The following is a 15,628-nucleotide window of genomic DNA, read 5'->3' on the forward strand; positions in this document are numbered from 1 at the left end:
AAAACACTTGTTGAATAAATTTTTTTGATGCGTTTAAAAAAAAAAAAAATTCTAAAGCATGATGAGATCAATTTTAGGATGGATGGATTTGGACTGTAATTAATATAAACAGTCTGCTACAGTGGTTCAGGACCATGGACAGTGCCGCATTTAAGTGTCCGTCACTCAACAATACACCTCAGCAATGATGGAACTGTAATGAATGGACATTCTGTGTTGAGGATGAGGATGGGTTTCTCTCAAGGTTTGATTTCTTCAGGAGATGGTGATGGTGATGGGGATTGAGAACCTGTTATTGAGGACAATGGCGACCGGGTGGTGATTCTCCTGCACCGGCATTGGCTGCACTGCCTCGCTTTGCCTCGCATCGCCTCTACAGGCACACAATCTGCTAGGTGGAATTAGCTCGCAGTCAGAGGAAAAACCAAACATGATTTCTGACCTTTCTTTCTTGTGTTCAACAGCAACCTTTGGTGGTCCCCGTGCTCAGTCCTGCACAGGAGGTAAAATGAATTCGTAGACTCTGCTTTACATGCGTGCGATTAAAACAGTGTGTGTGTGTGTGTGTGTGTGTGTGTGTGCATCTTTTTCTCCGAGTGTGTTCGCTGTAGAGGATGTAGGCGTACTGCTAAAAGGGCATGATTCGTTGGATGGCTGCACAGGGTGGAAAATTCTCCTATGAGCCAGCTTTCACATTAAGGAACAAGCAGCATTTTTTTTCAACGCTACACTTTTAATCTATTTTCTCCCTTAGATAGATATCCTTCTGATGGTACATATATATATAAGTTTTTTGTATCAATAAGGGTCATGGCTAAACATTCGTCTTCTGGGATTTGAGAATTGCTGTTGCGATCTTACTATTTTTTTTGTCTTTTCTTTTTTCCAGCCAAGAGAACATGAGAACAAGGCAGAGGATGAGAGTTATATGAGAGTTATATGAGAGTTATTTGAACACCATGCATGGGCGTTGGACCGCGGGTAAAAAAAACAGTGGACCTGGATAACCATGCCCCTTCTGAATCCTGGAAAATAATTGATTTACAGTTCTAAATTTGACTCTCTGTATTACTATAGCAATATAATATCTAAAATGAATAAAACAGCATCTTCTTTATGCATCTTCTACTGCTGCTGTTTTAGTCACTGAGTTTTTCGATGCATCGAGTATGAATACGCTATTTGTGTGTTTTTAATAAAATATAAAAATACAGATAGAAATGCAAACATTTTTATTTCACAATTGCACACAACAGGGTGCAACTGATGCCCTTCTTTTTTAGGAGGACGATCAGTCGGATTTGATGCTCCTCGCACAGAGACGGCTTTTTCAAGAGCACACAGCAGAGCACAATCCATAAGTCCGTTCCTTCATGGTTCTGTCTATCGAGGTGCCTCAAGTGTAAACAAAATTCTTAGGAGATTTTATTGATGAGACTTTGAGTTGGAGGGAACAGGTTGATTCTGAGCAGTGAAATATATAAATCCACTGGTAAAGGCATCTTGTTACGTTAAAGTGTCTTCTTACGGTTTACTGTAGTTTAATTTATCCACATCTTTCATATTGTAACAGTTTGGATGAGTATTTTTATTTAATAATCTTCAAAAAAGCTTTATCTTTCAGAAACCAGATCAAACTTCATCTGCTTCTTTATTTCAGAATCTTCTGGTCCTTATATTTTATGATATTAATATTTTTCAATATTTTTCATGTATAAGATTTATTCAAGTCAGTTCATGCTGCAGTATTTAAATATGCATTTCAAATCAAATCTGCAGGTTCACCGTCACTTAATTTCCAATTTTCATATTCCTAAAATTCTCAATTGTAGAAAGCCATTATTTCATAAGATTTATCGGGATTAGAGTATGGAATGGTTTATCTCGTCTTGCATGAAAAATAAAAGATAATTTTTTAAACATGCTATAAATCATGTATAAAAGATCATCTTAGTGCTTCTTTGTAATTGTGTTTTGTTTTTTTCTTTTTTAATTCACTTTATGTATTATATTTGTTTGGGAATATTTTATTTATGGGCTTTTGTTGTAATTATTTTGCAGTCATTTACACTTAAATATTAGTTATTATCATTTATTTATTATCATTAATTAATTAATTAAATTTTTATCATTCATTTATTTGTTGTTTTTGTTTTCGTTATTGTTTAGGCGGAGTCTTGAAATAAGTCCTTTTGAGTTTGCAGCATTTGGATTGTATGCTTTTGTCCTGTTTCTTATTGTATATACAGTTGTGTTCAAAATTATTCAACCCCCAATGCTGTAAATGGTTTTAGGGAATTTAGTGTACATTTGTAATTGTATTCAGAATGAAATCCTACAAGGACTTCTTAAAGAACCATATGCAACTAAAATGACATCAATTAGTTTTGTAATACAGTAGTAAATGTTTCTTTTGTGAATTCTTCATTGACATAATTATTCAACCCCTTAAAGACTACCACTCTGAAGAACAGAGGTTCAATGAAGTGTTTTCAATCAGGTATTGAAAACACCTGTGGATATCAGGGAGCAGCAATAAAGCCTAATAAGCACCAATTAGGCAGCTTTAAAATGACTGTGATACTCAGCTCCTTCTAGACATTTACTGGTGTGGTTACAAACATGGTGAGGTCAAGAGAATGGTCCAGGAAGACAAGAGAACAGGTGATTACTCTTCACAGGAAGGGCAATGGCTATAAGAAGATTGCAAAGATGTTAAACATACCAAGAGACACCATAGGAAGCATCATTCGCAAATTCAAGGCAAAGGGCACTGTTGAAACGCTACCTGGTCGTGGCAGAAAGAAGATGCTGACTTCGACTGCTGTGCGCTACCTGAAGCGTAGAGTGGAGAAAAGTCCCCGTGTGACTGCTGAGGAACTGAGAAAAGATTTGTCAGATGTGGGTACTGAAGTTTCTGCTCAGACAATACGGCGCACCCTGCGTAATGAAGGCCTCCATGCCAGAACTCCCAGGCGCACCCCTTGCTGTCCCCAAAGAATAAGAAGAGTCGACTGCAGTATGCCAAAAGTCATGTGGACAAACCACAGAAGTTTTGGGATAGTGTTCTGTGGACTGATGAAACAAAATTAGAACTGTTTGGGCCCATGGATCAACGCTATGTTTGGAGGAGGAAGAACAAGGCCTATGAAGAAAAGAACACCTTGCCTACTGTGAAGCATGGCGGGGGGTCAATCATGCTTTGGGGCTGTTTTGCTTCTGCAGGTACTGGGAAGCTTCAGCGTGTGCAAGGTACCATGAATTCTCTTCAGTACCAGGAGATATTGATGACAATGTGATGCAGTCCGTCACAAACCTGAGGCTTGGAAGACGTTGGACCTTTCAACAGGACAATGATCCCAAGCATACCTCCAAGTCCACTAGAGCATGGTTGCAGATTAAAGGCTGGAACATTTTGAAGTGGCCATCGCAGTCACCAGACTTAAATCCGATTAAGAACCTAATAATAATAAAAGATGCAAAATAATACCCAAGCGAGCGTGTTTTCAAAACAGCCACATGCACATTGCTTGTGGAGACCAATTACAAAAGTTCCAATGAAACAGTTTACGTTTTTGATCACAAATAAAAGAAAACTGCTTTGCATCAAGTCCAGGTTTAAATCCAAATACTGTATAAATTTGGAGCGTGCATATACACAGACTATATAAACACCAGAATGAACTCAAAAGCAGTGACTGGGTAATACCATATGATCTCACAGAAACACCACCGTTTGGCAGCCACCCTCTTCCATAGCAACTTTAAATTACAAGGTGGAATCAAAACGTTATCAATACATACTTAATCTTTCTATATTTTCACACTATAACCTTCAAAATATACCCATTGCACAGCGCTCCCAGCATTCCTGACACTTCTAGAGTCTTTACATCTCTAAGCATGTCAAGCACCTTCTGGGATTTGTGCTGGATCTCCGCAAAGGTGTCAAAGGTGTCTGACCTATTTGAAGGTCAGTGCTCCCTGTGACTGTGTGTGCAGCCTTGTGCTGCCATCTGCTGTTACAAAACTTGTCTCGAGACTTTGTGATACCATTTTATATGTGCAGAGAGGTGATATCTTAATGGTTAAGACATTAGACTCTGGACTGGAAGATCACAAGATCAAATCCCAGCACCACCAAGCTGTGAGCTGCTCAAATCCCTGAGACCACCAAGATCCCAGCACCACCACTGACTGACAAATATAAAGCCATGTTATCTGTCATATAACAGCCACCACTTCATAACCTTAGGCACAAGCTTCTCAGAGCATAAAAGTGGTAGTGCAATTCATATCACAAAGTTGTAAGTTCATTTCTTCCAGCACCACCAATCTGTCATAACTGCTGGGCCCTTCAGCAAGGCCCTTAACCCTCAACTGCTTGGATGTAAGTCGCTCCAGATCAGGGTGTAGATACCAAAAATGTAAATGTTGACGTTTAAGGGCTCAGAAATGGCAGCATGGTGGTGCTGAACAACATTGTGCTTAGAATTCCAAAGTCTTTACCATTGCATTAACACTTTGTATTCTTTGTGTTTGTGTGTGTGTGTGTGTGTGTGTGTGTGTGTGTGTGTGTGTGTGTGTGTGTGTGTGTCGGCTCACTGTATGCCTAAAGGTAAGAATATATTGAAATGCTGGATGTTATATGACGGATTAACATGGCTTTTATCTCTGCCAGTTTATTCTATATATATATGGAATATATCAGGAAATATGGATTCCTTCTCCTCTGGAAAACACACATTGCTTGCAGCACATGACCCCTCGCTTGCCCTTTTCCCAGCCAAGGCTGAGCAGCGCAGCTCAGCATTATACGCTATAATTGTTGAGTCTATGAATTCAGCTCCTGCACATACACTATATCACCAAGACAACTGACTTTTCCAGCCATACGTGGTTCTTCATCAAAAAGTTGGAGGCACACACTTGTATAAAACAATTTTCCCTTCATGTGAACTAGGAGATCCAAACCGGTTCCAGCATGACGATGCGTCTGTGCACAAAACCAGTACCATGAAGAGCTGATTTACATACATTTAAAGAGGAAGATCTCCTGCTATAGAGTTTTAGCCCTATTGAACATGATGAATGAGGAACACTGACTGCACCACAGGCCTCCTCAATTTCTCAACTACATCAGTACCTGACTTTACTAACACCCTCAAGCACAAGTCTCCACAAAACCTAGTAGAACCTTCTCAGAAGGTTATTATAAGAGCAAATAGGAACTTAATGTGGAACGAGATGTTAAAAAAATTAGCACATAGCAATCTTATGGTGCACAAACTTTTAGAATGTATTTTCAACTAATTCTATCGGATGTCAGATATCGAGTTGACTGTCATGTGACGTCTTTTTGTTGAAGGATTTGCCACTTGTAGATCACTTGTCGTTCTAATGTAAATCAGTCCACAAAGAGACAAAACACAGCTAACCAACTGAAAATCATCTCAGCTGTGATGTTCTATTGACACCAGAAAAGAGTAAAGAAGTAGCTGACGGCGTTTGGAATATAATAGTTTTAAGGTTTTAAGATAAAATGCTCATTTATAACAAAAAAGTGTGAGACTTTGCTCATTAAATGAAGAACACACCCTGGATCAGATGCCGTGAATGTAAATGTGAATCATGTGGTAAAGATGTTTATGTAGAACTATGGGTTTAATAATCTATTGCTTGAAAAAATGCCTCTCTGCCTGGAGGAAAATTGTTCTTGATGTGTGATTAAGCATTAATTACGATTTTATAAGCCTAGCTTACTAAATGGTTCCTTTGGGTTTTTCCTGTTTACCAGCATAAAACACTGGTTGTTACACGTATGTGTTGATGGCCACAATATTTACAACAGACTCATTATTGCAGTAAAGCATATCCAGATCCTTGGTGCTGTCCATGGTCAATTTCTCCTCGTTGTCACATCTGAGTGAGTGAGCGCGAGCAATTCCGCCCTCCGTCCTTCAGACTACGGCTAACACAAACACGAAAGAGTGGCCATGAGTGGAATATGTGTGTGTGTGTGTGTGTGTGTGTGTGTGTGTGTGTGTGTGTGTGTGTCTGGGATAAAACTCAGATCGAAATCATTATGTCTTGGTGATGGACAGCTCCCTAAGATGTTATGAAATCCTAGAAATGAACTTGCAGACTGCAAGACAGACAACAAGCTCAAATTAAGATGTTGAAAATTCAAAACAGAGCGGACGGAGGGATTTCGGTAGTTAGGTACAGAAGGACGGAGCAAAAATCTATAAGAGATCATAAGGGACTGAAACTGATTTATCTTCTCTTAGGTCTCAAAGGGGCCACTGAACAGCCCTTCAAACTGTAATAGCTACCAGTTTTATATTCAGCCTGCGCCAGTCATCAGCCTCGCCTCGAAAGTAAAATCAGTTTCATAGCCAAGCCTCGGGGGAGAGAGGAACGGAGTGTGTGTGTGTGTGTGTGTGTGTGTGTGTGTGTGTGTGTGTGTGTGTGTGTGTGTGGGGAATTCGTGTGAATTCATCCAGGGATGTAATCGTTTGCAATAAACATACAGTCGCACATCTTGAAAACGGACGGTGCTTTGGAAGTTTTCTGCGATTTTTAATTTCCAAGCTTGAAGCTCCCACATGCTTTCCACCACTATGAATTGCCGAGTGAGTAGAATGAAAAGCTCTCATTGCTCAGAAAATATTTATTTGCCAAGTCTATCATTTTCACTCCATAACACATAAAAAGGAAGCCAGCTGAATGCTCGGGTTCGATTAACGTTCGCCGGAATGATAATCGCGTGCCCCTGACATGTCCCACGCAGGTAAAACAGCGTCATAAATTCAAGCTGCGCAATTCAGCGTCACTTTTAATGAAAATGCACCGCTGCCTTAATGCGAGCAGGCAACGTGTCAGCAAGATAACACCACGAGGAGATCGTTCTGTATGTGACCTGCAGGGACTGCTGAATGAGTAAGACAATTTAATCAAATTATCCTTTACAGTCTTAATAACTAGAGACAGATAATCCTGATGGACTAAGGTTTCCTCAAGGTTTTCTGAAGGTCTTCTCCAGTAGGACCTTTGATTCGAATTAGTATAATGACCTTTTCTTCACTTAATGAGAATGATACTGTAATTAGAATGTAGTTGCTCCAACTACATACACGACACAACTTTCTTCCAGCCCAAAGAACGACAATCGTCCGTCCCTGGTGTCATTTCGTTGTAATTGTACAAAAACCATAATGAAATACTTTTACTTAGATCATCCAGCATAAGAAGAGCAAGACATTGCGATGTGGAGAGACAATATTAGCACACGGATGACACTATCCTTCAATCAACTCTCTAATGGCTGGAGCACAGAGGAATTTACAGGCCAGAACTCAAGATACTTTTGAAATCCCCCCAAAACCATTACGGTCACATTGGTGTTAGATTGCTCCTGAGGTGCTACTCAGGTCTGTTCTTTAGGATGATGTGTAACTATTGGGTCTGGCTTAAGCACGCTTTCCATCTCCAGCAGAATCACCAGGAGTCAGGCAATAAGGAAACCTGAGGATGGCCAAGGGGAGTCTGGGGAGTGCTAAAACCGGCCGCTCACGGGGAAGTCCAAAGACAGCTGAACGTTGTGGTTAATGCGAACACACACCTTCACAATGGTAAAATCAATGGGGCTTTATGGGGTATCAATCTTCACAGAGTACGGCCTGCCTTCCTACCTACCACAGGGATGGGTCATTTGATGGTAGCGCACCCGGAAGCTAAAATGGCAGACGTTTTGGACTCATTCAACACACTGCCAGATTTGCACCAAACTGGAACAACATAGAATACGACTTTGATATAACCAGCATTTATACCGTGTTATATTTAATAAGACCAATGTCAATGCATGAATCATGTGCATTAAATCAACATGCAAAAAAAGCACAAGAGTAGAGCGCAGAGTTCCAAAGATACCGAATTACCCGCACGTAATGAAGGTCTTGGCAAAAACCCCACGATATAATTGATTGTTTGGCAAGCGGCGCATCCTCCTCCACCCGACTCCCACTTCCCACCGGCGTTTACACCTCTTGTTTACAATATACCCCTCTGCTTGACCAGACATCTAGTTGGGAGCTCAGGGGCCCAGGGCTCCCGTCCCAATATCCCAGCTAATTACTTTTTAATTTACAGTGTGTCGTTAATAGGCTTGGCAGGGGGAGCAAGGTTAGACACTCAGCAGAAGCCCCTTTCCTTTCCGTTCAGTACAACGGCAGCCTCCTTAATTAAAATGAATACTCTGGGCATCCATCAGAGAGATGGAATGCAAGTGAGGGAACTGAATGAGAGCAAGAGCTGCAGGAAAGAGAAGAAAAAAAAGCCAAGAACTAAGGCATCAGAAGTAAAGAAGAAAAAAACGTTGGATTGGGTACCTCCACGACTCTCACTGTCAGCCGGCTTCACCTGGATGGGGCGAGTCATCTGTGAAAAAACAAAACAAAGCAAAGAGAAAGGGGTTAATTTGTATTCCCACAAACATCATCAAACTTGACAAACTTTCAGAGTAGCAAACACTGTGTGTATAAGACACAGGCTAGTCATGTGGAGTCATGTGCAGTCATGCTAGTTAGTCCAGGAAAATGCAATAGTTTTGGCTAAAATCACTTGCACAATCTCAAGACTGCACATAAGTAATCTATAGGGGTGTAAGAAAATATCGATACAATTGAGTATTGCATTATTTTGTTCAGCAATATTTAAAAAACACAATATTGATATTAAAAAAATAGATTTAGGAATTACGAAAGTTGTTTAGTTTTGAGACAGGAAGTACTAGCATAAGGGCACTAACTAACGGTAGTTAGCATGTTAGCGTTTATGTCCACCTGTTTCCCGTTGTAAAAACGATTAGAGGTGTAACAGAAGTAACAGAAGCGTTGGCTGACTTGTTTTGTTTTTGAGGGAAAATGTTAAAATCGTGTTAAAGATGGTGTCAGGAACAATAATGTGCTGTCCGTGGTTGCACTTATAAACAAACAAAGCTTAGTTTGTTGCGTGAAGAACATCGCGATATACACGTCAGAGCGGACTGCATTTGCGAGGGTCCAGGACATGCCTGTGTTTCCTTACCTGAGTGCATTCTTTACCTTTATAGAAGAAATAATAGTCTTTCTTACTCTTTTCTTGCTTCCCTACAACTGTAGCTTTCAGGTGTTAAACACTAGTTAATGCTCAGATCACACTTTTACTACTAGCCTAATACTAATAATTTAATACAATCATCATCGTCATCATCATCGTCATCATTATCAATCCCACTTCATAATAGTTGTGAAGCTTTAACGACTATGTGCATATGTTTAAAAAATATATGTAAAAAATGACCACGTTCGTACGTACAATGATACTAATCGTGTTCATACATGGCAGCAGACTTGATGGCACTGTGGTGTGATGTGGGCAAGGCTGGCACAGGTTTCATGTTAAGTCTAGGTTCATTTGCTGAGGTTTGCATGTGTTCTTAATGACAGATTTCCTCAAATGATATCCGAAAAATAAGAAATATCCTAATATATCACCTTGCTTACAGTATCGCTACCTATCATATCGCAACCCTTGTATCGTGATACGTATCGTATCGGCAAGAATCACGGCCCCAATATTCTATAGACTGTATACACACAGATTTACGTTTTTGGTGAGGAGCTGCTGCTCGTTTGTTCCCATGTAACTGAATATTAATTTTTCTTAGTCAACAGTGGAAAGAAAGAAAAGCTTTGAGGGTGTATGTTCAAATATTTAAGGCTTGAAAACATGTAGTGGTTAATCAGGTTGGATTAAAGTATCAATGGAAAAAAAAGGCCATTTTATTTTGATAGACCATATTGACAAAAGTATTGGGACGCCTCACTTTTCCAGCCAGAAGTGGTTCGTCCCCAATCTGTTACCACACATTTCTATATGACATCTTTGGCCATTTTATTGAAAGAAAAATTGAAGCCAGCTTCATGAAGATATGTTTTCCATTGTTTGAAGTGAAAGATCTATGCTATAGAGCTATGACCTCAACCCTATGGAGCTTTACTAACACCCTTGTAGATGAATGAATCTCCAAAAAAAATGTAGTGAAACATCTTCCCAGAAGAGTGGAGCTTATTATACCAGGACTAAATCAGTCTAAATCAGTCTGAATTGCAAAGTTTTCTACAGTTATGCATGCTCGGTAGTAACGGCGTGGCAGTAACGGTGAGGGCGAAGTGAAATGCAACAACAATAAAAGTGGAGGCTGTCTCAGGACACAGGGAAATCAATGCAGCCCTATTGATTCCTGGCCCTTCGGCTGTGCAGAGTGTCTGGCAGCAAAGAATTCGGTGGTTAGGAGGCTCAGAGTAATCCACTAGAACCTGATAAGAATGGCATTTGTTGGATTAGATACCTGTGTCCCTACAGTCTTTGTGTCCCATCTTCCTTTTTTTTTCCAGTTTTGCTGTAGCCTTTTCTCATTATTTTTTTAACAACGTGTCACTTCCTCCTTGCTTTTGGTGCCATATTAAAAACCCCATAGCCTTTATATACTGTACACAAAAAAAGATTTCCCTAGTCTTTTTCTGTGAGGGCTTCATAATTTGTCTTGTCAAGTGATATTTCTGTATTTCTTAATAGTAAAATAGTACTGCACTTCATTACAAACACAAAAAATATGATGTAAATAAATAAATAAATAAATAATTAGTACTTAGTCATGTAAATGTTCTAAAGGAAATAAATATGAATATATCCATTATTAAAATAAAGGATATATATTATTTAATTTATCCTTTAAATATAACGCTCTCCGTGCAGCAGGCAGTCTTGCATGTAAAAACAAACAGCATGTGGCAGCAGTGATTCACCTCTAGAGGCCGCTCTCGTAATGAAAGCAAACCGGATGCTGGAAAAACTATCGGTATGGATTTTTGCTCAGAATTTTTGCATCGACTTCTATTAATAACTGAGGGACATTTTAGTTTTAAAAGCCAACCTTTATTATTAAATACAGATATAATTTGAGTAAAACAGATTTAAAAATATATTTTAAAAATTTGTCTTTGGCATTGTTTAGAGGGCCCTTCCAAATGTAGGTAGCCATAGTTTGCAGTAGTTTGGGGACCCCTGCTGCAGAGAAATGATTCCCCAGAGAGCAGCATCAGGTCAAAGCCATATCATTACACGCTACAATCCATCACGCTCCCTGAGATCTCAAATCTCTGGACTTCTAGTAGTTCCTAGAATAGCAAAGTCCACTAAAGGTTCTAAAGGTAGAACATTCTCACATTTAGCTCCTAAACTTTGGAATAGTCTTCCTGACAGTGTTCGGGGCTCAGACACACTCTCCCAGTTTAAGTGCAGATTAAAGACGTATCATCTTAGCGAGTTCTACACATAACATACGTCTCACATCATAACCTTGTGCTCCAGAACATCTGATCACATGCACATTATCAACTTCTGCTGTTAATATCAGGAACAGCAGCTACGCTAATTTCTCTCCACTGCTTCTCTTTCTCTCCCCATCCCGAGGCATCCTGAGGTTTGGCCAGCTCCAGTCACGTCCCACCTCATGAAGATTATGGACCTTCAAAGAAGTAGATGCCGAACTCGCAAACATCCCGAACCATCTAGAGACGTACCAGTGCCAATTGGATTCCACTTCATGTGGAGTTTGGACACTGGAGCTCTTTGAGTGTTTAAAAGCTCTGGCATGGAGAAGCTGGTGTTGGATCTGTGATGATCTCAAATGTTGAGCTATTTTATGAGTTGCTCAGTAGCTCCTGGTTCCACAACGTCAACTAACTGAAGAAGACTGTAGAAAGAACATCACTCATAATCACATAGTAGTATCTGTAGTGTTTAAAGACTATAATCACACTCTTGATGTCACCCAAATGAGGATGAGGTTCTGCTTTTGAGTCTGGTTCCTCTCAAGGTTTCTTCCTCATAACATCTAATGGAGTTTTTACTTCACCACAGTCTCCCTAGTCTTCATCATCAGGGATAAACATACATCATTCACTTTAATTCATAAATTCTGTAAAGCTGGCCATCCCTCTCAGCCAGTGAACACCTTATTATTATTATTATTATTGTTATTATTATTATTATTATTATTATTATTATTATTATTATTACTGCACCAGCATTGCTCCTACACAAACTTTGTAAAATGTCCCTGAAAAAATGTTTGAAGGAAGCGAGGATCAACATTTTTCCCCCCGGATTCTCTCTCTAACATATTTTCTTTTACTGTCCGACTCTGACGGCGAGCTAAAAAGGTCAGTTTTAAAGACAGGCCAGGGCTATAAAAGCATGACTTGTTCAAGGAGAAACACCATAATGGGATTTTAAAACAGCTTAATAACATGCTGATATATGGGGGGAGAGGGGCCAGGCCGGATTCATTAAGTGCTAAACATATCCATTTTCACCTTGAGGAACTGAATAACCTCCCTCACAGGATTCATTCCATAAATTTATCCATCGTAAATAATAACGGGCCAAAGCTAAGACCGTGTGTGTGTGTGTGTGTGTGTGTGTGTGTGTGTGTTAGTGGGAGGGGGTTGGAGAAGGGATAGATGTCATGCCATCCTGACTCGGAGTTGGTTCATGGGATGCCTCTCAGTTCCTGCTGTGAGAAAAATCCGTAGTTTGAGATGAGAAACATAAAAAACCCGGATATTGAGGCAGATGCTCTTATCCAGAGCGACTTACATTTATCTCCTCATCCAGTCAAGACCATATTATTTCTAGCCATATAAATAATATTGATCTGATTTTAAGAATAGAATACTATATATTTATTATATATTTTTATCTTTATTTTCTTGCTTATTACACCTGCAAACGGAGCTTAATTACCATCATTTGAAGCCTCGTATCTTGTAAGACTTTACTGTAGCTGTAATAACTAATAACTGGCTTTAAGGTTGTATAGTAATAAAAAATGCTCAATAATCACACTAAGAACTTTAATATTATTTATTCCAAATGCTTAATTAATGAAGCGAACACATTTCTTTACAACCTATTAACAAATTATAATTTGCTGTAATAAGTCACTAAACATGATCCAGTCTGCTTATTATTTGTTGGAACTTTGTTCTTTATACACAGTATTTACGGCTTTTTATTCCAGTAAGTTGTTCTGTAGTTTGTTTTCAGTAAAAACAAAATACTAATGATGTTTTATGTTGCAATAAGTATTTCGGGATGGTAATGATTTCACTTTGTTCTTGCATCGTAACTTCTGTGTTACAAGTCAGTCTTTATTTAAATAAATAATCGCTGAGAATTCTCTTGATTTTAACCGTGACCTTGTTTTTAGTTTAAATCCTTCGTCCCGTTTTAAGACAGAATATATAATGATGATGATTCTTAAATGGAGAGGGATTTTTTTTCTCTGTTTTTTTTTATCTTTTCACACAGTTTTAAGAAAAGCAAACTGTTTAAATAATGAACACGTTAGTTTTAAGTTGATTAGTCTACGCTTCTAATGAGTGCTTTAATGCTTATTTGAAGGCATGTTTGTTCTTTTCTAAAGCTTGGATATGTTTTCTTATTTTAAGAAATGGAATGATCTCACTGCACTGGCAGAGAATTTGACTTGTTTTTCGTGTATCTTCTTAAATCATGCATTTATTTCTTATATTTAGACGCTTATTTTTCTGCAGTGTACGAGCCTCGCTTGGAGCCTCAGAAGAGGCAGATTGTTGTGGCTGGGATTTGAACTCATGACCTTTAGATACAAAGTGTAATCTCTTAACCACTACACTCCCACCTTCTGATTAAATCTTTGTTTTTCTAAACACCTTTAAAGCTGTTGGATTTCGATAACGATCCGCAGATATTTTGGACACGTGTCCATTTGGGGGCGAAAGGCTTCACATCACAGACAAACAACTCATGCATGCAATATGCAGAATCCTGTAATAGAGGCTGTGAGTGTTCCTTTCATCCCTCGGCCAAACTCATTGTCGTTACTAACATGGGTTACGAATGCACACTTGGATCTAGTTATTGTCTCTGCTATAAAATATTGATGTAACGGCCAATTTGCTTGTGATGGGGTTGCTGGACATGAGCTCCTCCCTTCGTTGGCATTATTTTTATCTTCACACTTTAAACATTTACATTTATAGCATTTGGCAGACGCCCTTATCCAGAGTGACTTACAACTGAGCAGGGGAGGGTTAAGGGCCTTGCTTAAGGGCCCAGCAGTGGCAGCTTGGTGGTCGTGGAATTTGAACTTGTGACCTTCCAATCCAACGGCCAACACTTTACCCACTGAGCTACAACCTCCGTATATTTTAAATACAGTATATATACACACCGTACCATGCAAAAGGCTTAAGGGCCCTATTTTTTAGGTTGTTATAGATATTTATGTGAAGAATTCTGCTTTATTGATTTCAGAACTAAAACATTTCAGATTTCCAAACTGCACTTTGTACTTCAGTAAATAAAAGAACGTTTGATGGAAGAGATCAGTTTTCTGAATCACAAAATAAATCTTCTTCTCTTTTTTTGAATGCAAATTGGTGATATTCGAAGTCTCGAAGAACCATGCGATAGTCCACAAGATGTTCAGCGAAAACGGAACAAACTCTGTTTTACTGCCTCATGCTCTTTTTTCTTGGTGACACCTGCCCATAAGATTGCTTAAGATTGTGCTTCTTTTTGAACATCCCATTTCACATTTAGTCCCCATTTACATTTATAATTAACTCCACTCTTCTTAGATGTTCCACTAGATTTTATGGAGATCTGTGGAGGTTCATTCATCCACAAGGGTGTTTGTAAAATCAGGAAATGATGTATGTGAGTTGAGGAGGTCTGGGGTGCAGTCAGTATTCACATTCATTCATGTTAAATAAAGTTGAGGTCAGAGCTCTATTGTAGGAGATCTTCCACTCCAACCCATGGAAAGCAGATCACGGAGCTGGCTTTGTGCACAGGAGCATTGAAATCCTGGAACAGGTCTGGGTCAGGATTTTAGATGCACATATGGCTGGAAAAGTCAGGTGTTTATGTAGTGTATACAATACACACACACACACACACACACACACACACACACACACACACAAAGCAAAACCTACAAGTTGTATAACTCATCCTGTTGTCAAGGAAACCGTTTAGCTCTGGTCCTGAGAGATCTCGCCGGTCTTCTCCGCCTTCGTGAGCCGAGCTTTCTTTACTCATTTGCTACAGCGAAGACACAGAGGGGCTCGCCTTCTGCTCCCTTTCCACTCAAATAACAACGTGTTCTAATTGTGATAGATTCGGAGAAGCCTTCTGCACCCGGAGATGAGGAAAGGGGGATGGGACGAGTTAGAAACAGAGACAGAGACGGGGGTGGAAAGAAAGAGAGAGAGAGAGAGAGAGAGAGAGAGAGAGAGAGAGATGCCTGCAACGTCTAGATAAGATTGCTTCTCAGTTGAGTGACATTTCGTCAGTCTAAACTCCACCCCAGCGCCGGGGCCCATATGCTGCTGGAGTCAGGAGAAGCCGAACCCGGACTCGTACGCGTTCCTTGCTCAGCAAAAGCACGGACGTCCCTGCGTTCGCCAATCTGTTGTTTGAACTCGGTGGAACATTTTGAATCCTCCGGGGTCCCGCTAACAGTGTGTCG

General features: G+C 39.6%; 1 protein-coding gene across 6 annotated transcripts in view; it reads right to left on the reverse strand.

The window, feature by feature from the left end:
- celf5a (cugbp, Elav-like family member 5a) overlaps nt 1–15,628 on the reverse strand; it is a 190,982-nt gene that overhangs the window by 76,085 nt on the left and 99,269 nt on the right. For all 6 annotated transcript variants that reach the window (XM_046858147.1, XM_046858143.1, XM_046858142.1 and 3 more), the window contains exon 3: nt 8,394–8,442. In XM_046858147.1, coding sequence (XP_046714103.1) covers nt 8,394–8,442 — 49 coding nt within the window. The remainder of the gene's footprint in view (nt 1–8,393; nt 8,443–15,628) is intronic.

Source organism: Silurus meridionalis, chromosome 9 (genome assembly GCF_014805685.1).
Source record: "Silurus meridionalis isolate SWU-2019-XX chromosome 9, ASM1480568v1, whole genome shotgun sequence".
NCBI classification, from domain to species: Eukaryota; Metazoa; Chordata; class Actinopteri; order Siluriformes; family Siluridae; genus Silurus; species Silurus meridionalis.